Source organism: Stenella coeruleoalba (genome assembly GCF_951394435.1).
Source record: "Stenella coeruleoalba genome assembly, chromosome: 3".
Classification (NCBI taxonomy): Eukaryota; Metazoa; Chordata; class Mammalia; order Artiodactyla; family Delphinidae; genus Stenella; species Stenella coeruleoalba.
In genome coordinates, this window is record NC_137148.1 from 116,677,686 (window position 1) to 116,700,722 (window position 23,037).

Sequence of the window (23,037 nt, forward strand, 5' to 3'; positions counted from 1 at the left end):
GGAAGCCCCTAATTCTTGGTTTTAAAACAAGTTTGGGAAGAATTAGTATTCTAATTAGAATTCCCTAATAATACTCAAAAAGGAAAAGAAAAGACAAATTAAGGGAAACACTAGAATTAAAGAAGTGAATCACAATTCAAAATTACTCAAGACTATAAATTCAGAAATAGATATTTCAGGTTTAGCATCAAGAAAGAGAACATCCTCATGACCAGACTAATACTCAGCAAGTCTTTTCTTCCTGAGGGCACTAATACTCTAGCCAACAACACTACTTACCTTACATGCCCCTACAAATCCCAGCGAGAGGCAGAAAGCACAAAAGTCAAATTTAAAACCGTATCTCAGCCTTTAAACTCTAAAATTCTTTGTGAATACAACCCATATGTAGCACTTCGGGCAGTATGCAAAAAAAGCAACTTCCTATCATTTCTGCAGAATGTTTAATAAATGAAAGTATTCTAATTAAAAATTAGAACTTCACTGTAGATCAAAAGGCCAAAGAGAAAAGTTTTTCTGTTTTGGAAAAAGAAATTCTTTAGCTGTTGCAAACAAAGGCTAATGAAATCCAGGTGCAACATATCAACAAGCATGCTCGAAAAGCTAGCATTACTGTTTTAAGACCTAAGGATATTCAAACTAAAGATAAAATTATCCTGTAGTGAATGCCAACAATGCACTTCATACTACATAGACACATATTCAAGGGTTCTACTTTGTTCTCATCCCAATTCTTTTGTGTCCCAGTAACAAACTCTCAAATTGGGATTATCTTCCTTTTAAAACAAGCTAAAATGAAAAACATGAACTCCAGCAATAAAATTTATTTGTGGTGTATTGTTTATTCTGAGAAAGCAAATCAGAAGAACAGTTTGTCATAATCAATCTCTTTTCCAGAAAGATATGGATTAGCTAGTCATGAGCAGGGTCTATTTCTCATGATGTCATTCTAAAGTCATCACTAAATGTTACACATGCCATGCTTCCTTCAAATCAATCACAAAACAAGTCATCCTAGACTGAGGTCAAATTCCTTTCCAACTAAAAGAGCTCCAAACTTAAGTAATGGTCCACTTACTAAGTAATAATCAGAGACCAAATTCCAGAAAAACCCTCCTCCTGTACCTCCCCCACCTAAAAAAAAAAAAAAAAAAATTAGTCTCCCTTTAGCTCAGTGTAATGGAATGTGACCTGTAGTTAAGGGGTTTTCCATTCCTATTTACTGCTTAGAGAACATGAAGCAGATCTATTCTCTCTCAGAAGGGTAATGTATTTTTTTAAAAGAAAAAAAATGAAGTGTAGGAGGTTAATCATATATAATAATTAGAACAAACAAAAGGTAAGTTGATTTACTAGATTTCTCATGTTCGACAGAATGAGTATATTTAAATCACAACTGAATGTTTACTTTTATTTTACAACCTGATCAGACATCTAAAAGATTTATGATTTGTGTGACTACTAATAACTAGGTAGGGAAGGGGAAGTTAAAACTACAACTACTTAAATAAATCTTCACACATGAAACTACTATAAACATCTTTTCACAACAAATCATATCTTTATCATTGAAGTTACACACTTAAGTACCTAAGCATGGAGAGAAGAACAGGGAATAAATATTTTTAAAATGTACTTCACAGTTTAAAATTAAACACATTTATCTGGAGTTCAGTTTCTCATTTTTCAAAAAAAGAAGATATTTTACTAGGTGATCTTTAAAGCTACTATGATACTTTAACGCAAGTTGTAAAGTGAACAAATTCTATGATTTAATTCAGACAAACCTCTTTGAAGATAATCCCCTTAAGGATATACTTTACTTACATTCTTCCTACACCTTCATACATGTTAGTCTCATCTACCAAAGTCATAATCTCTGTATCTGTAAGATGTGCATGCTTTTTCGTTCTGTTTAGCTGTTCAATCTGTATGTCTGCAAGCTTCACCTTCTGTTGAGTGTCAATCACTTTGGCTTGAAGCTCTGTGAAGGCCTAAAAAATAAGTCCATGATTTAGTAGGTGCAACATTTTACAGGAAACATTTAAGTCAAATCTAAATATATTAAAATAAAGCCTGCTAACCAGAGACAAAGCTGTGAAATTTACCACAGCAAACATCAATAAAAATCAATATAATTGTAAACAATCAAGCCACTATGCTAAATACATTTGACTCTTGAACAATTCGGTGATTAGGGGCACTGACCCTCCGTGCAGTTGAAAATCCAAGTATAATTTATAGGTGGCAGTTCCTATACAGCAGTTCCTCTGTATCCTTGGTTCTACCGAGTGGATTCAACCAACTACACATCGTGTAGTACTCTAGTATTTTCTATTTTTAAAAATCTGCATACAACTGGATCCCCGCAGTTCAAACCAGTGTTGTTCAAGGGTCAACTGTACTGAATTTACTCAGTCCTCAGAAGATGCAACCTATTTGAAGCAGAACAAGGGTAAATAATAACCATATCAAGTAGCAAGTATCCGAGGAGTAATAAAAGCACTAAATGCAAGTCACAGGATGAAACCCAGAGATCCAAAACAAGAAACATAAATGTAACAACTCACTACATCTGTATTACACAACTAGGTGTAAAGTACTTTCCCACATTTGTTTGAAATATTAACATGTGAATATTAATATGAGAATACTGACAGGTATAATAAAGGTCTCATTTACTCTTTTCAATAATCCTGAGTTAGGGATGGCAGTTTCACCACCACAGTTTACAAATTAACTAAATGTTTTAAAGAGATATAAATGACTTGCACAGGGCTGAACAACTACTAAGTGGAAAAGCAAGTACTTAAATCCATTTCTTCTGACCTCTAGTTCAGGAATCTTTCTACTCTACTATCTACAGTAATATTCAGAAAATGAATATTTTAAGAGAAAAACAAGAATTTCAAAACATTGTTAGAAGAATTGCATCATGATCTTCATACGCACATACCAAGCCAAATTTGACACTTGAGTACCCTTACTCAAAGATAAACGTTTCTTGGATACTCATGAAGTGCCTAGAATGACTTTCACATGCTCTCAAATTTATGCCTTAATAATAACATTTGCGGCTGCAATACACAGCAAAAGCTACTACTTAATTTTTATTCTCACTTTGTTCTCGCCGACTAGTAAGGTTTCAAAAGATTCATTTCGGGGGGAGAGGAAGTGCCTAAAGTTTCCTACTAGTCTCCACCTGCCGCGCCCCCACCCCCCGGCCCCCGCCAAAAAAAAAAACCTTATAAAGATATTAGAAGACCTTTAAACATGTTTCTTTTTCAATTAATTTCATTGGTTGTCAAAACTACCCAATTTAAGTCTGTAATCATTTCCTTAGTTTGCATTCACTGTCCACAGGTTTCCTAGCAACAAATTCAAATAATACTGAGTGGTAAGTCCATTCACAGCTGTACTCTATTGTTAGCTCTTTCACTAAACCCTAACTTAAATTTGAACTTTTAACAGAAAAAAAAGGTGAACTTTTATAACACTTTAAGACACAGTTTGCTAAGGAAGCTGGCATATTGTTAATGCTAAGATATTACAGCACTAGAGACCACATAAGGACTAAAGGTACAAGTTTCAAACAAGAAGCAAGACACACACACATAAATCCTCAGAGCAATAATACGCAGCTTCATTTATTAGGTGGAAAAGCTATTTCAGCTGTCCTATTTCTTATGCAGAGGTTGACCAGGAGACAGCCTTAAGTAAAATTTGCTCTTCTAACGAACCAAAACTAATGGTCAAAAGGTGGGAAGTAAGGCAGAGAATACTGGATTCTAGTCCCAACCTTGGTCTGAGTCTTTTCTGAAACTGTTTCCTTTTCTAGAAAAATATAGGTTTAAAGTAGGTAAAGTCTAGGAATCCCGACAACTCTTTAAGCTGCGAAAACGTTCCTGAGTAACAACACATTTATAGGCAATTGTTTGAAAAGAGAAAACCAATTCCTTCTGATACCGATTTTGTCTGGAAAACTTTGTTTCATTTTTGACAAGTCTTTAAATAAAAACGGGGGCGGGCGGGGGAGCTAAGACCAAAGCCCTAAGATGAACACTGCTATGAGAATACCTAACTGAACTATATGTAGCGACCTTACAAGGTATGGGATTGAAGATGTGGCCTAAAAACACAGGTTGGACTTGGATTTTTTCAAAGCAAATTAGAATGCAGAATTAGATGCCTCAGCTCGGGCAGCCGTCTCAAAGGGCTCCAGCTGGAAACGCTCACTTCAGGCCTCACTATGGAACTGAAAACTCCAAGCTCAACGAAAGGTCTCTGGAACTCGGAACTAGGGAACAGAAGAGCTATCGGCCCGTCAGACTTAACCAGGCCCAGCGCAACCGGCTCTTACCCAGCAAAGAGCAGCTCGCCCCCGACTCCAGCCTAAAGAGAGCCTGTCCCGCCTTAGGACTCTGCGAAACCATTCCCCATTTCCCTGGAGCCTTCCGCAGAACTCGAGTCTCACTCGATATTCTTGTCCACAGTCCCCTTAGCTTCCAAAGAAAAAGTCTCTGCCTGCTCAAGACCCTCTTTTACCTTCTTCAACTCCAAATCCACGGGGGCCGCCATCTTGCTTCACTCCTGCGCCTGCGCAGTGGGAGAAGGCCGGAAAGAGGATGGGGGAAGGGCGCTCCTTGACGGTTTGATTTCCCCCCTCCCTTCTGCGCCTGCGCATGAGTCTGGCTGCTCGGTTTTCCAACATTCTCCAGCACTGGCAACCCCCGAAATATACAGGATTCCGATTCAGAGTACATCTTCCCCACGTGACCTATAGGCCTGCCCTGTTTCTCCACATTCTTCCAAACACAGCACAACGCGCAGATTTCGTGTATGGTTTTAAGCATTTTGACAAATAGCTTAATTTGTGCTGCTAAATTGAGATGTATGTAGATTAGGCCAAAACCTCTTAAGTCATTCATGCCTTCGGCGAGTCCCTGTGCTGTCAGGCATGAGAGAATTGGCATGAGAGAGTCAGCCTGAGAGAATCAGCCTGAGCTTCAGGCATGGCAGTGTGGAGAAGACCAGAAGGCTTAGTTGAAGTGTTCTCCCAAAGAACTTATTTCTACTGAACGCTCCTGGAAGACCTTCTAGACATAGTGGTTCTCACGAGAGGCCACATTAGTTTGTTTAAAAAAAAAAAAAAAAAGCAGATTCTCTGATCCTCATCCCAAACTTAATTACTTAGAATTTTTGCTATGGGGCCCAGAAATTTGCACTTTTGCAAACTCCCCTTATGACCTGGTGCAAGTGGTCTGCAAACCACATTTTGAGAATCTGCTATAAAGTACCTGTCATTTGAACCAAAAGAGTAACTAGTAATTGGACTTCTGGACATGAAAGAAATATATGTCTTACCTACTCTAAAAATCTGTGGGGGAGAAGAAAGGGCAGGGAATTTGGAACTAGACAGATCTGTATTCAAGGTTTGGTCTACCTTGAGCCTAGGTATGTCTGGTTCCATATACTAGTTGTATAGCAATAGAGTTTGTCTCCTCATTTAATATGAGAATAACCCTAACAGGGTTATTCTGAGGAATAAATAAGATCAGGATGAAAAGCTCCGAGCATAACACAATGCACACAGTAGGTACACGATAAATAGTTGTAGTTAAGTTCATGTAGTTACCATTGTTGTGTTTGTCTTTCAAACGGGCCACATCCTCCTTTATGTATCTTTTTATTTTTTACATCACATCACACAGACCATAAATAATCTCTCCTCAGACTCTCAAGACTACATCTATTCCTTTTTCAAGGCTCTTTCTATCTTAAACAAATTTTTTTTCGTATTAGACTTACTAGCAATCCAAGTGTCCATCAGTGAATGAATGTATAAACAAAATGTGGTATATACCAGGGGTCCCCAGCCCCCGAGCCGAGGTCCAAGCAAAGCTTCATCTGCCTCTCCCCATCACTCACATGACTGCCTGAACTATCCCCCCACCCCACCCCACCTAGTCCATGGAAAAATTGTCTTCCATGAAACCGGTCCCTGGTGCCAAAAATGTTGGGGACCGCTGGTATATACATAAAATGGAATAGCATTCAGCCTTTAAAAGGAATGAAATTCTAATTCTACTTAGAATTCTAATGCTACAACACAGATGAACCTTGAGGACAGTACGCTAAGTGAAATAAACCAGTCACAAAAAAGACAAAATACTGTATGATACTATTTATATGAGGGACTTAGAGTTGTCAAAATCATAAAGACAGAAAGTAGAATGGTGTTGCCAGGGGCCAGGGGGAAGGGACAGTAAGGGGAATTCTTGTTTAATAGGTATAGAGTTTCAGTTTTACAAGATGAAAAGAGCTCTGGAGATGGAAAGTGGTGAGGGTAACACAGCATTATGAATGTTTTTAATACCACTGAACTGTACACTTAAAAATGATTACAATAGTAGATGTTATATTATGTATATTTTACCACATTAAGAAAATGAAAAAATGTATTTATTCTTCTTTCAAATCTACATGTTCTTTTCTTTTTCATAATGATATGCAGTGATATGTTCTTGCCTAAGTGAAAATAATTAGAACATAATGAACATAATTATTTTTAAGTTTCTTTACAATGTTTTATCACCTGAAGTTTTTTGGGTGTGAATTCTTCCACTGGGGGCGTCTGCTAGTCTTTCTTATGAGACTTGATTTTCTCATTTGACTCTTAAGTTTTTGATTAAGTTCCTATCTTCAGTGTCTAGCATGTCCTGGACGATGGAAACATCTCACATTCACTTCTTTTTTTCTTTTTTTTTGGCTGCGCCGTGCACCTTGTGGGATTTTAGTTCCCTGACCGGGGATTGAACCCGGGCCCTCAGCAGTGAAAGCGCCAAGTTCTAACCACTGGACCACCAGGGAATTCTTCCACATTCACTTCTACCAGAGCCCTGTGAGAGACATGAGTTCCAGACCAATTTTTAGGGTGATTCTTGACACCACATAAGTGAAGCAAATTTAGCAAAAAATAAACTTTGCCCTGAGCATAAAGTTGGCAGAATGTGTTATACATTTATAGACTGGCAGCCACTGTAATATGTTTCCTTTTTTTTTTTTAATATTTATTTATTTATTTACTTGGTTGTGCCGGGTCCTAGTCGTGGCAGGCAGGCTCCTTAGTTGCGACACGTGGGCTCCTTAGTTGCAGCATGCATGTGGAATCTAGTTCCCTGGCCAGGTATCAAACCAGGGCCCCCTGCATTGAGAGCACGGAGTCTTAACCACTGTGCCACCAGGGAAGTCCCTGTAATATGTTTCTATATGTCCTTTTTATTTGGGCCTTCAAAATAAATATTTCCTTTCTCTCTCCAGAGCTTCTAAAATGGCAGGAAAAGACTGTCTATGAAAGCCCTAAAGAGTCTGCAGTCCTTGGACACTTGCCTGGAGAATAACCGCTCTGTGCTTGCTTCTATTATTTTTATTTAAAAAGAAAAAAAAAACAAGAACAGACTTCACGCTGAAAGCTTCACTACTACAGGGATATACTCCTTCTGAGGTTCAAACAGTCCACAGTGGTGGAATTTAAAAGGTGATCCTCTATTACCCTTCGGCTCTGCTAATCCATGCACAATACACTTACTTATTCATTCAACGAATATTTATTGAACATCTGTTAGGCACTAATCTAGGGCCTTGGGATATAACAATTAACAAGAGACAAATTCCCTGACCTCATGGAGCACACATTCCAGTGGGGAAAGACAAACAATAAACATGCAGGGACTTCCCTGGTGGTCCAGTGGCTAAGACTCTGCTTTCCCAATACAGGGGGCCCAGGTGCGATCCCTGCTCAGGGAACTAGATCCCACATGCCACAATTAAAGACAAAGATCCCTCACACGGCAACAAAGATCCCGCGTGCTACAACTAAGACCCAGCGCAGCCAAATAAATAAATAAATATTTTTTTAAAAAAAGATTGTATGTTCCAATAGCTAGAATAAACAAATCTATTTTTTAAAAACATGCAAACAAATAACTTCATATATTAATAAGTATTATTAAGAAGAAAATAGCAATGTGGTTAGAGACTGACTGGGTGGAGGCCCCTTAGATGTGGGAAGCTCTCTGGAAGGCCATACATTTGAGATGAGACCTGAAAAATAAGAATTAGACAGCTATGCAAAGAGCTGGGGAAAGAGCATTCCAGACAGAAGGAACAGCAAGAGCAAAGGGTTTAGGATGGGAGCAGGCTTGGCATATTTGAAGAACAAAAGGAAGACATCAGTGTGGCTGGATGGGGAGAATGGTAGAAAACCATTGGTATTCTTTTTTTTTTTTTTTTTTTGGGCTGCGTTGAGTCTTCGTTGCTGCACGCAGGCTTTCTCTAGTTGTGTCGAGTGGGGGCTACTCTTCATTGCAGTGCGTGGGCTTCTCATTACAGTGGCTTCTCTTGTTGCGGAGCACGGGCTCTAGGCACACGGGCTTCAGTAGTTGTGGTTCATGGGCTCAGTAGTTGTGGCTCACAGGCTCTAGAGCGCAGGCTCAGTAGTCGTGGCGCATGGGCTTACTTGCTCCACGGCATGTGGGATCTTCCCGGACCAGGGCTTAAACCCGGGTCCTCTGCATTGGCAGGCAGATTCTTAACCACTGTGCCATCAGGGAAGTCCCAGAATGTTATTCTGAGTGTGATTGGAAGCCACTGAATAATTTCAAGCAGGGGATTGATATGATCTGAAGAGATTGATATGATTCTATTTTAAGGAGACCATTGTGGGTTCTAGGTGGAAAATAGATTGGAAGGAGCAAGTGTTGAAGCAAAGAGACCAGTTAGGAGACTACTCCAGTAGTACATGAGACAGATGCCGATGGTCTGGGTGAGGATGATGACGATGGAGGTAAACAGAAGTAGTTGGATTCAGGTAGAGGTTACTGAACTCAATGAAGGAATGGATTGGGGGTAGGGGGTTGGCCATGAAATAAAGAGAGGAATCAAAGATGATTTGTAGGGACTTCCCTGGTTGTCCAGTGGGTAAGGCTCAGTGCCCCCAATGCAGGGAGCCTGGATTCAATCCCTGGTCAGGGAACTGGATCCCACAGGCATGCCACAACTAAAGATCCTGTGTGCCGCAACTAAGACCCAGCACAGCTTAAATAAATAAATATTTTTTTAAAAGATGATTTGTAATCTCCAAATAAGTATGCTGAGTGAAAGAAACCAGACGAGAAAGAGTAACATGCTGTATGATTCCATGTCTAAAGTTCTAGAGTATGCAAATAAATCTAAAGTGACAGAAAGAAGATCAGTTGTTGCCAGGTAGATTGGGGGTGGTGGAAACTAAGGAGGAGGCAGAAAGAAGGGGTTACAAAGGAGCATTAGGTAACTTTTGTGGTGATGGATATATTTATTATCTTAATTATTAAGATGGTTTCCTAGGTGGGAATTTATCAAAGTGTACACTTAAATATATTCAGTTTATCATATGCAATTATGCCTCAATAAAGTTGTTTTAGAAGGAAAAAAAAGACTCCTAGGTTTTTGACCTGAGCAAACTTGTTGAGTAATATGTCTTTTACTGAGAAGAGAAAGTTAGTTCTTATGATATAGCCTACATGCAGTCTCAAAGCCACTCTCCAGGAATAATAAGAATAATCTTTCCTCCTGGGAATAGACTATATTTGTTAAGAGTATAGGTTCAGCTGCTGTAACAGAGTTCCAAAATAGCAGTGGCTGGAACAAGATAGAAGCTCATTTCTCTCCGTTACAATCATCCAGACAAAAGCAACACAGGGTAAGTATGTGAGTTCTACAATGCCAGAGTTCCCAGGCTCCATCTATCTTATCCATGTGATCCAAGATGACTCATCACCACCATATCCATAGCTTAGCTAGATGGAGGGGGAAAAGGACAGGGGAGACTCACTCTGTCCCTTTAAAGGCATATCCCAGAAGTTGTAAATGTGGCTCTGTTTGCATCATATTGGCCCAGAGAGAATCACGTGGCCATTCCTGGTGACAAGAAAAACTGAGAAATGTAGTTATTATTGTGGGCAACTATGTGACTAACTAAACACCAGGAATTATATTATTATGAAAGGGAAATAAAAGAGAGATACTGGGGAAAAATTAGCAGTTTCTGACATGGGAGCTTTTCAGCTTACAAAGCCATTTCTCATTAATCAAGTTGTTTGTTCTTAACAACTTTCTATGATGGATACTCTGAAGGGTTCATTTCATTTGAGAGAAAGTTTAGCAGAGTGGTTAAGAGTATAGACTTTGGAATCTGACCACCTAGTTTCAAATCCTGTTTCTACTGTTTACTTGCTGTGAGATCCAAGGAAAATTATTTAACCTCTCAGGGCTTCTGTCTCTTCAACTGTAAAATAGAGATAATAACAGTACCCATCTCATAGGTTGTTATCAGGATTAAATGAGATAATGCATGCAAAGTTCCTGATATACAGTTATACCTAATCTACATTAACTATTATTTGGTGTCAGGTATTGCAAACATACAGATAAATAAAAGAGCATTTCACAGTACAGTGGGGGTCACAGATAAACAGAGAGTTATAAAAGAATATGAAAATTCTTCTGTAGAGGAAGTAACCCCAGGAGTTGGAAGAACACAGAGGAGGGGCTCCTAACCCAGGAGTCTTGTAGGAAAAATAAGAGTTTGTGGCAAAGAAAAGAGAAACAATATTCCTAGAAGAGACTAAGACACCAAGGCAAGAGCCTAGTGTCTTTGGAGAAATACAAATTGTTTGGTATGCCTGAAGCACAGAAGCATGTCAACCACCGAGAGAAAGGGACAGAGAGATGAGGGCCAACGGTGGAGGGCCTCCCAAGTCAAGCTCATTGAATGCAATGCAATGGTCATTGAATACAATGCAATGGTCATTAAATACAATGGAGTGCTCTAAGCAAGGGAGTGACTGGTCACATTTACACTCCAGAAAATTGTGGTGGCTGCTTTAGGTGGCGTGAGAAGAAGAAGAGAAACCAGATCAGAACTAGAGCAGCCTTCCAGACAGCAAGGGGCCAAAACTAAGGCAGTGGAAGAGAGGAGAGCCCCAGCGTTCATCTGCTTTTCGAAATTCCTTTCCTGTCTTTAGCAAGTTCTCTCTTAACCTTGCCTTACCTCAGCTGCTTTTGCATCACTTAATTTACTACAGAAATATCCTCTTTGATAACATTTCTATATACAGGTGATCAACCATCATGGTTTGTCTAAGACTATACCAGTTTTTGCATTGAAAGCCCTGTGATCTGGGAAACCCCTCAGTCCTGGGCAGGCCAGGACAGCTGGTCAACCAACCTATAGAGCTTTACAGAGAGGCAGTGTAATGGTTAAAAGAAAAATTCTGGACCCAGATTGCCTGGATTCACATCCCAGCGCGATCGTGTATCAGGTACAGGACCTTGAGCAAGTTACTTTACCTCTCTGTAGTTCAATTTCCCCACATGAAAAATGGGGGTGCTGCAATGTAGTAACTACCTCACAGGGTCATTGTGAGGATTAAATGGGTGAATATATAGAGGTGGCCCTCTGTATCCATGGATGCAAAATTCAAGGTAAGGGCTGACTGTAAGGAACTTGAAAATCCCGAGATTTTGATATCTGCAGGAGCGGAGGAACCAATCCCTGGTAGACACTAAGGGATAACTATACTGAGTATTTGCAATTTAGATTGGCACCTAGAACATTGTATTTTTCATGACTATTTTGAAATTGTAGCTGTAACAACCTTACTGCCTTCTGGTTTATTTCACTTCCATCCCACACATCCCCTTGCTCTGTCATTCTTTCTTGGATGTCTCCAGATCCTTCACTTGAAGCTCTCAGTCACCTCACCCAAAGATGGTGAGAAAAAGTAGTTCTGAGACTCGGATCTGTGGGTAGCCTCTGAGAGCATTAAATTGAATTAAAGAGAATTTAAGGTTTTTAAGACTCTCTCCCAAGTGGGCTACTTCCTGATATCCTCAGGAAGGGGGAATTTGCATCTGTTTCCTTTGACAATGAATTATGCACAATGGTCTGCCTAGTAGTAGGGTGGGATGGGGTGGGGCATTTGTACGGCTTATATGGTTCTGTGAGGGCTTTAGAGACAGGGATAGGGAGTGATCCTTCCCAGTGACACATTTGCCAAGAAACTGAAGTAGCTCTTCTAGCTGGCTAAGTTAGGTTTGGGGCTGGGACATTCCTAGGCGGGAAAGGGAAGCCTTAGCTGTGCTTACCAAACAAAATAGTCACTGTAAACTACAAGGAGAGGAAGTGAGTTGTCCTAAGCGGGAACTGTCAACGGCTTTTCCCAGGCACCTTGCCACATTTGATTCAATCTGTTTATGAAAAGTCCAAAGAAAATGAGTATTTTCAATCAATCTGATGATTTAACCTTGCCTAAGAGATGAAGCTGGGTAAGAGAGCAAAACAAAGACTGAGATAGTTATCCCATTGGTCACCAGAGAAAGTGAGGGGGTGGGGCCTGCCAGAGGTGAGAGTCAAGGATAGGAGACTCAAGAATCGGGAAGCAATAAGGTCAGGGAAATCAAAAGCCTAGTGGAGAATCCATGTCTCTATCGCCGCAGCTCACCCCAAATGGAAAAAGTTCATTGTCCTTTAAAACAGGAAGAAGAATACAATGGGGTTGGGTTGAGATCTGGACAAAACTCCACATGAAGTTTTTAAATAGGCACCAAAAAGCATCAACACAGAAGAATGTTTTTCTACCCTCAGAGCTGTACTTAGGATGTGGTGACTAAAGCTTTTCCCCAGAGCACCCACATTTAGCAGCTCCAAATTTTTTAAATAAAGAATTTTAAATTAGAAGAAGTTTAAATTTTTAATATTTTTCCTTTTATAAATTAGAACATGAGTGAGTGTAGCACCTAGTAAGCAGGAAACTTAGTTGAAACAGGAAACCACACATCATTCACCTGTTACTAACTTGCATGTGTAGCCACAAGCAATTCCAGACTTACATTTGACCAGTTTAGCCTCCAAGTGGAAAGAGACAAGGCTTCTTTCCTTTATGGTTCCAGAAAGAGTCCCAGAACTGGATTTTCCGGGCCTAAGTTGATCATACGCCCATCTTTGAAATAATCACAATAGCCAGAGGCATGGAATGCTCTGATTGGCCAGGTGCAGGTCATACAGCCTTTCCTGGAAGGTTAGGGGTATCAGCCCCACCCAAAAAGCACGTGGACTGAGGGAAAAGTGTCTTCTTTACCAAAGAGTAAAGTATAAGTATCAAAGGAAGAGGTGATGGATATCACAAATAGGGGAAAAAAAAAAAAATAAGTGTCCACTACACCTTAGTTGCCAAAATTTCAACTTTTTCAATCCTCTCTCCTAATGAATAGGCCAATTCCATTTCGATAGGTACATGAACTTTATGATAGTGAATCGCTATTCTTCCTGAGATAGTGGAGGTCAGGGACTTCAAGGAAACAGTCTTGTTTTGCAGTGGAGTCCTTGGATCATTGGATGTGGAGGGTCACATCCAAGGGGACTGAATCTAAGACTTAGTGTTGTTTGGTTTTTCTAGCTCAGGACACTAAGTACTATCTCTTTGTTTTATTAAAGACAAATTGTAGCAGCCACTGTTGATAGGGATGTGGAAGTTACCACTTCCTTTTGTCCCCTCAGCTAAGGTCAAATGCTAAGGTCAGCTTGGGCTTGGGAAGATGGCAAAGGGTAGCTGGCTGTGGGTGAGTAGCCTCCATGACCTCGTAGGTCTTTGTCTTTTTAACCATAGGGATTAGTAGAATACATAAGAAGTCACAAGCAGGAATACTTATCCTGAAACATCAGCATCTGAGGACAGAAAGCCACATAGAATTAGACGGTGAACTTTGCAATGGATCTTAATTAGTCCATCCATTTTGTCACATACTTATTTCCATTGTGTTCTGCCATCTGAAGTTTAGTATAAAATTTCCAGGAAAAAATCCTAGACTCAGAGAGCTGGAAGGGACCTTTGAGTTCTTCTAGCCTACCCCCTTACTTTATAGTTGAAAATATAGAAAATATACAGAAATATGTAGAAAAATATAATATAGAAATACAGAAAATGAGGCGCACAAAGGAGAAGTGGCTTGCCAAGAACGTAGCAAATTGGTATTCAAGCTAAGGCTAGTGCCCCGGAGTCTTGGATTCCCTTCCAGAGTTCCTTCCATTCCACCCTGTGGCCTTTCTTGGGTGGATCCTGGCAAGACTATACTGAGTCTCAAAAAGAAGAATTTAGAATCAAAAGGCTCCATTTGTCTGGGGAATATGGGACTCCTTTTTGTACCCAGTTACCCTCGACTGCACTTAAACATACAGATCTTGGAAAAGGGCTTCAATCCCAGGGCACAAAGAGAAGTTGAGATAGAAACAGCTCTAGGCCTCTGCTCCCTAGAAGCAAGATTAACCTGGTGTTCTTTTAGATTTGGACTATGCATTGGGAATTCTGGGTACTCCATAAACAGAGCCATGCTGCGTGGCTTACGGGATCTTAGTTCTCCCACTAGGGATCAAACCCACACCCTCACAGTGAAAGTATGGAGTCCTAACCACTGGGATACCAGGCAATACCCCAGCAATCTTTGAAAGCACTGATACCTGGGCCCCTCCTCCTGGAGAGGTGGATTCAGTAGATCTGTGCTGGAGCCCAGAGAATCTGCATCTTTTAGAAGCTCACCAGGCTTAGAAGCTGCAGCTCTAGACGAAAATGTTAATGGAAATGCTTTTCTGGGAGGGAGAAAAAAAATTACATCAAAACTTGGCACTTTAAAGCCATTCTGATGTAAACGCTTCAGGTGTTTATGACAAATAGAAAATGAGAATTCCTGGAAAGGGGAGGAAGTTGAAACCCAAGAAGCCATAGAGGGAACAAAGGAAATAGAAGGCGGCTGAGTTTCTGTTTTACTACATTGTGACCACAGCTTACACTCTGACAAATCAGCTCTTAGCCCAGACTTTGTTTCCCTGACTCTACCCTCCAGTGACAGATTCTGTGAATTCCCAGTCCTCAGGCAGAAGAGGATTAATGCAAATCAACCACTTCTTGGCATTTTTATAGTTTCTGAACAAAAAAACTAATCATACATTGGCTTTGTCCATATGTAAATGAAACAAATATTTAAGTACCTACAGGATGCTAAGTGCTGCTCTAGCAGTGAACAAAATAAACACCTTCCCAGTCCTCATGATCCTTAGAGTCTGGCATAGGTGGTGGATGCATATCATAGAACTTACTGAGAACTGGGGTTGTAAAGAGATCCTTCCCTTTATTTTAGTGGCTTCATCACACTAGTTTCTCTTCTATTCCTAGACTACATCAAGCGTTTTCTTTCCTCCAGGCTTTATACGTGCTGGTTCTCCTCTAGAACACTCTTACCTGCACTCTGCCCATCACCTACAACTAAACTTATGGGTGTCAGCTACAAAGCCCTTTCCATAAAGAGGCATTTAACTGACTCCACAATTTATGTATACGTTCTTTTTTATATTCTTTTCCATTATGGTTTATCACAGGATGTTGAATACAGCTCCCTGTGCTATACAGTAGGACCTTGTTTATCCATTCTATATATAATAGTTTGCATCTGCTAACCCCAAACTCCCAATCCATCCCTCCCCCATTCTCCTCCCCTTTGGCAACGATAAGTCTGTTCTCTCTGTCTGTGCTGACTTCACAGTTTAAAGTAGCTGCCCTGGGGCTTCCCTGGTGGCACAGTGGTTAAGAATCCACCTGCCAATGCAGGGGACATGGGTTCGAGCCCTGGTCCGGGAAGATCCTACATGTTGTGGAGCAACAAAGCCCGTGTGCCACAACTACTGAGCCCATGTGCCACAACTACTGAGCCCGTGCTCCACAACAAGAGAAGCCACTGCAATGAGAAGCCCGTGCACCACAACAAAATGTAGCCCCCTGATCTCTGCAACTAGAGAAAGCCCACGCACAACAATGAAGACCCAATGCAGCCAAATATAAAATAAATAAAATTTTTAAAATAAATAAATAAAGTAGCTGCCCCTGTTATTCTCTCTCAGAGCACCTTATACTTTTTCTTCATGGCATTTATCACAGTTTTTAAAAAAATTTTTATTTATTTTATTTATTTATTTTTGGCTGCATTCGGTCTTTGTTGCTGTGTGCGGGCTTTCTCTAGTTGCTGCGAGCGGGGGCTACTCTTCATTGTGGTGCTCTGGCTTCTCATTGCGGTGGCTTCTCTTGTTGTGGAGCTCAGGCTCTAGGCACACGGGCTTCAGCAGTTGTGGCACACGGGTTCAGTAGTTGTGGCTTGCGGGCTCTAGAACGCAGGCTCAGTAACTGTGGTGCACGGGCTTAGTGCCACCAGGGAAGCCCTATCACAGTTTTTAACAGTATATTTATTTGCATGATTATTTTTAAACTCCACCTTAAAAAAAATTAATGCACACAGTAAACACATATTAAATGAAAACTGTAAAAGGGAAAGAAAATTAGCTTCCTGTTCCTGACACCCTGGTTCTCAACTCTTCTTCCCACAGGCAGATGCTATTATATTCTATAAATATTCTATATAGCTCTGTGGGTCCATGTAATTATTTGTTAAGTGGCTATCTACTAGTCTGAAAGTAGGTACTGTGTCTATTTGTTCATTGCCTTATCCTTAGTATTTGGCACATAATTAGCACTTCATCAGTATTTGTGGGGTAAATGAAAGGATGTTAAAAGAACAGAGAAATTGGGTCAATATCTGAACTGCCAGCTTTTATGCATCTTCCCTGCCCCACTCAGCTCTGAGCACACAGTAAACTTTATCGATGCTCCTGTGCTCTCCCAACTCTCCGTTTACACCTCCTTGAGAGCAACTTCTCACACGGTGCTGAAACTATAGTTCCCTTGCCTGTCTGTCTCTCCCAGTAGTCAGTGGACTCCTTGAGGGCTGGTACCACGTTTAATTCTTCTGGAACGCCGTTCCCAGACGTTAATGAACACTTTCTGACTGGCTGCTTGTCTAACCTGATGCATCAGACTGTTGGCTCCTTTGCAATTCTGTTCTCAGCCTGTCAGAGCAGCTCAGAGTTGTTATTTTTCTGATAAAGACTAGCGTTTGCTTCAACATCTCTAGTTTAGAGAGGTGCACTTTATTTGAGCCTTCCTGCAGAGTCTCATTTCTTTTAGGACTCAGTTTCCTCAACTGTAGAACGGGAATAATCATGCCAAACTTCCAGAGTTGTTGTGATAATTAAATGAGGTCTTATGTAAAAGCATCGAGCACATCAAAGCGGTTGTTCAATTCCCCACACCCTTTCAGCAAGAAGAGTCTAGGTGTCTGTTTTACTGAAAAGGAGAGAAGCTCTCTCTGCGTGGGAAGTAGGGTCAGACAGACAGGAACTTTAATTCCAATCCCAGTTCAAACATTATTGAAACAGTGAGATGTGAATCACTAATAAAGTAAAAAATTTGTCCTTTTTGGACAATGACTTGAAATATAATGGTTACATGTTAAAGAAGCTGCTGAGTGATGCACCCTCAGGACAGAATACAGAGACTTAGAAGGTCCCTCAAGGCCATATGCAGTCTGGTCCCTGCCTGCCCCTCTGTCTCATCCTGCAGCATTCCCTCCCTCCTCCCTTCTAGGCTCTAGCCATACTGAACTTTCTTTGTTCCTCCATGCATCCTTTTGATGCCAGGCCTTTGCATATGCTCTTCCATCTGCCTGTCACTTGCTTATCCTAAGCTTAAAAATTTCTTCCCCAGGAAGACCTTTTTTTTTTTTTTTGTGGTACGCGGGCCTCTCACTGTTGTGGCCTCTCCCGTTGTGGAGCACAGGCTCCTAACGCGCAGGCTCAGCAGCCATGGCTCACGGGCCCAGCCGCTTCGCGGCATGTGGGATCTTCCCGGACCGGGGCACGAACCCGTGTCCCCTGCATCGGCAGGCGGACTCTCAACTACTGCACCACCAGGGAAGCCCAGGAAGACCTCTCTTGACCTCCTGAACCAGAATAGGTCACTGTGTTGTAGGTCAACCTATAAAACCCTGTTCTTCCCCTTTCCCAGCACTCATTACAGATGTAAATTCCCAAAGGGCCTTATTCAACCATCTATGTATTCAACAATCATTTCTAGAATTCCTACTATGTGCTAGGTGTTGTTCTGGAGGCTGAGGATACAGTGGGAGGCAAGGTAAACCACAGACCCTACTAAAGGACACTTACATTCTAGTGAGAAAGGAAGACAATAAACAAATTAATATAGGGACCTCTGCCCTGTTCATTTCCGCATTTCTAGAACTGGACATTGTATACCCAACGCATAGTAGATACTCAAAAAATGCTTGTTGAGGTGAAGGAACATGAAGTGAGTGTGAGTGGCAGCCAGCCTCAGGAAAAAGGCAAGGGTGGCCAGTGTCAGAGCCAACATGACTAACTACTGCAGGGATCATTTCACCCTGAAAATCTGTCCAGCTTTCAGGAAGGACCAAAATGGGTTGGAGCCTACCCTCTCCTGTTGGTCTCCAAGAACATGAGACTGGGGTGGGGAGAAGTGGCTTAGCTTCACTTCTGTCTGCCCTGTGCCTATGTAGGCATGTAAAAATGGGGATAAGTGAGTGGGTGCAAGCCCCAGACTTGCCAAATGATCTTATCCACTCCTGTGCCTTCCTGTGCCAGACACTGGCTAGCTGGTGGCCAAACCCATTTCCTCTTTCTCATGGACACCCACCTATACTACATTTTCCCACTTCTCTTATAGTTAGATGTGACCACATGATGAGCTTTTGTCAGTGGAGTATGGACAGAAGTGATAGAAACTCCCATGCACGATCCTTCATGCTCTTTCCACATCAAAGTGACCTCGGAAACCATGTATTAAAGGTGGCAGAGACCCAAGATGGAAGGACTTAGGTCCCTGAACTACTATTTGGAGAAGAGCCTCCCATTTATTAGGACAGCCATTATTTAATTTACTTTTTTAAATATTTATTTATTTATTTATTTTGGCTGTGCCGGGTCTTAGTTGTGGCACATGGGATCTTCGTTGCAGCACACACATGGGATCTTTGTTGCAGCATGTGGACTTCTTAGTTGCAACATGCACGTGGGATCTAGTTCCCTGACCAGGGATCGAACCCAGGCCCCCTGCATTGGGAGCACAGAGTCTTGCCCGCTGGACGACCAGAGAAGTCCCAGGAACACCCATTTTAGACTTGATTTGAGTGAGAAATAAACTACTGGGCAAGTAGTTACTGGGCATTTACTTGTTAGAACTGCTAGCATTATCTTAACTATATACTTCCTTACTCTCTCCGGGACAATGGTACTTCTCCAGCCCAGAGCCTCCCCTGGGCTCCAAACTCAGCTCTACAGCTATGCACCAGACATTCCTATTGACATGGTCGGATATATATATAAAGCCTTTTTCAGATTCTTTTCCATTATAGGTAGTTACAAGATATTGAATATAGTTCCCTGTGCTATACAATAGGTCCTTGTTGTTCATCTATTTTATGTATAGTAGTGTGTATCTGTTAATCCCAAACTTCTAATTTATCCCTCCCCCACCTCCTTTCCCCTTTGGTAGGCATATGTTTTCTATGTCTGTGAATCTTCTTCATCCATTCATCTGTTGATGGACATTTAGGTTGTTTCCATGTCTTGGTTACTGTGAATAGTGCTGCTCTGAACATTGGGGCGCCACACTTACTTTAAAACCCTACGCTGGCTCCCATCACCCTGAGGATCCAGTCCAAACTCCTTGGCACTGTCTTGAAGGCCGTGCATGATCTGACCCGGCCTCCCTCTACCTCTTCACCCCTTCTGCTGACCCCAACCCAGCTGTCTACACTCCGGTCACACCAAATTCATTTCAGTTCCTCATTCACATCATCCTCCCTCCCTGCTCTGACTGTTCCCTCTGCCGAAGAATACTCTTAACCCCTCTCTTCCCTTGGGCCACATCTGCTCATCCTTTAGGCTTCAGCTTGAATTTCACTTCCTCAAGGAAGTGGCCTCCCTGACCCCTGGAGCCGGCTCAGCCACTAGCACCTCCTACTGCCCATCATAACTCTCTTGACACTTGATTGATGTGACTTGTTTAATTGTCTATCTTTCCTGTTAGAGTGCAAGTTTCTAGAGGGCAGAGCCTGGGTCCTGTTCACTCTTGCGTTCTTAGCTTCTAGAACAAAATAGGAATCACTGTATGAATGTTAAATGAACACATGCTATCAGTGAACTAGCTCAATAATCGTCAACTTAAAGTTGCCATATGGCATCTCTCGGCAGCCTCTTAGGAATATCAGTGCTCTTTCATGGTAGCAAACAGTTAATTCTCAGAGTTTCTCTGTGATCTGAGTCAGCGATGATTCGCCCCGACTTCTTCACGAGGAAACAGAACCCCAAGGGAGCAGGTGATCTGCCCTAGGGAAGCAGAGAGGAGAAGCAGTCACAGGGCTCTAGCTATGACCATATTACCTCTACCTCCGCCCTCCTCCCCCTCCCACCCCAACCCCAGCCACCAACTTTTCTTGTTTCTGAGCACCAGGCGGAAATGTAATGTCATGACACATTGGGGCATTTCTTTCTTCCCCTGCATTTTTCTGATGTGACTCCAGCCTGGGGGTTGGGAGAGCACAGGCCACAGGGGGAGGGAAGCGGGTGGTGGGGAGGTTAGCTGCCCCCGCATTCCTCGGCGGCCTCCGTTTGCATAGTTCTGAGGGAGAAGAAAGCAGTTAGCAAGCTTTGGCAGAGGCACTGGGCATTCAGCTCCTGTTCTGGCAGCTGCAGTGGTTGGGACCAACACACGCTCTGCCAAGGCCAGGGAGGCAGGCCCTCTCTTGGCCCAGGCTGCCAAGATGCGGTGGAGGAGGTCAGCACCTCTGCCTAAGATGGGGAATCAAAGAAAGAGCCCCCTTCTTTCTGCCGAGTCTGGCAGCCAGTTGACCGTGAGCCAGTAAGTGTGCGTATATGGGGTGGGGGTGGGAGAATAATGTCAGGGCCTCAGGACAAATCCTTCCAGGTTGGAGGGCTGGTGTGGACATCGGAGGGTCTGGGGGTACTTAGCCCTTGCACACCCTGAAGATGCTGGAGGGGAAGCCCCTGGGCAGATGTCCCCACCCAGCTGCTGGGGCCACTGACATCGCATTCCAGAGAGGGCTGCAAGTCACAGACCGTGGCTTGAGAAAGAGCGTGCGGCCTCGCTCACCATGGAAACCAGGCTTCCTAGGAAAAGGTCACATATTTGATGTGGCTGTCATCCGGACACCTTAAAAGAGGCCCTGTTCCTGTTTTCTTGAGGACACCCGCCAGTAGAGAAGGCCTGAGACAATGGGGGTAGCAGCTGACCAGTTTGCCCGGCTCTAGGCGGGCCCCTGTCACAGTTTCCCCTTCTCAGCAAAGCCCAGCGTGCACACGCTTCCACAGCCTGACTCCAGCTCATACCCATTGGGTCAGCGCTGCAGACACAGCCATGAGTCTGGCAAGGAGATTGGCTGTTCCAAGAATCTGGAGAAGGAGGTGCCAACAAGATCTATGAGGGTAAAAACTAGCAGAGGGCTAGAAGTCAGAACTTGTCAGTAACTACCATGTATTGAGTACTTACTTCACACCAGGTACCATGATAAATGCTTTACATGCACCATAATCCTCACAAAAACCAGAGTAAGAAAAGTGAAGCTTTATGCAACAAGAGATTATCATACTAGGTGAAGTAAGTCAGAAAGAGGAAGACAGATACCATATGATATCACTTATATGTGGAATCTAAAATATGACACAAATGAACCGATCTATGAAACAGAAACAGAATCACAGACATAGGGAACAGACTGGCGGTTGCCAAAGGGGAGGGGCTTGGGGGAGGGATGGAGTGGGAGGTGGGGGTTAGCAGATGTAAGCTATTATACATAGAATGGATAAACAATAAGGTCTTACTGTATAGCACAGAGAACTATATTCAGTATCCTATGATAAACTATAATGGAAATGAATTTTAAAAAGTGAAGCTTTAAGAGGTTAAATAACTTGTCCAAGATTATTATACAACCAGAAAATGGCCTGGTCAGGGTTTGAACCCAGCTTTGCCTGATGCACAGCCTGAACCCTTAACCTCTACCCTATTTTCACTCACTCTTTTATTCATGCATTCATTCATTTATTCAACTGTCCATTCATTCATGCATGCATCAAACATTTAGTGAGAGCCTCTGATGTTCTGGGAACTGTATTGGGTACTGGCAGAGAGAGCTGCAAAAGGACACGCCGCATGACCTCCATGAGCTCACAGTGAGAAAAATAGATAAGTGAATAATGACAATACACAGTGTGATGGACGCCATGGGAGAGGAACACCAAAGGTGCTATGGGAGGAGGACCAATTTTCCTTGCATTGTCCAGGCCCGGTTCTGTGGAAGCACAGGGGAAAAGTGACTAACCCAACTGGGACTGGCTGACTTTCTCCAGAAGGTATCCAAACTGGAAAAGGATATTTGTACCTGCAGGTTTGAACTTGGGTCAGGCTTCTCAGGCCTCGAGTCTCAGGGTCTGGAGTTGTGTTGACTAAGCAGGAGAGCACACTTACCCCCTAATGGACCTGATCAGGCCCTCCTTACCAAGCACAGGGCTTCCCAGGGCCACCAATCCACTCAGTACCCTCAAAGAAACAGAAAGAAGTCAGGCCTTCCTAGAGAGCCTTCGGTGAGGGCATGGTGTACATAACCAGGCTTTAACCCAGACACAAATAGCATAAAGGAAGAACAAGTGGTAGCTTCTTCCTTATTTCACACTCCCAGTGAAGCATGCCTGCTGTCAAAAGCTGGGGGACAGCAAAAATAAAACTAGTCTCTCAGGGACTTCCTTGGCGCTCCAGTGGTTAAGACTTCTCCTTCCAATTCTGGGGATGCAGGTTGGATCCCTGGTCGGGGAGCTAAGATCTCACATGCCTCGTGGTCAAAAAAACAAAACATAAAACAGAAGCAATATTGTAACAAATTCAATAAAGACTTTAAAAATGGTCCACATCAAAAAAAAACACACTAGTCTCTCATCATAGGGAAACCAACCCAATGACTTCTAGGTTACAAGGAAATGAGGGTTGGGGAAAAGGGTGACTTAATTCC

General features: G+C 42.3%; 1 protein-coding gene across 2 annotated transcripts in view; it reads right to left on the minus strand.

The window, feature by feature from the left end:
• PFDN1 (prefoldin subunit 1) overlaps positions 1-4,610 on the minus strand; it is a 60,568-nt gene extending 55,958 nt beyond the window's left edge. For both annotated transcript variants that reach the window (XR_013827546.1, XM_079916463.1), the window contains exons 1-2: positions 4,546-4,610; positions 1,828-1,994 (exon numbers count right to left, since the gene is read on the minus strand). Coding sequence is in view for 1 of the 2 variants with exons in the window: in XM_079916463.1 (XP_079772589.1) it covers positions 1,828-1,994; positions 4,546-4,578 (200 nt within the window). In the remaining variant the exon portion in view is untranslated. The remainder of the gene's footprint in view (positions 1-1,827; positions 1,995-4,545) is intronic.
• Positions 4,611-23,037: the final 18,427 nt, after the last annotated feature.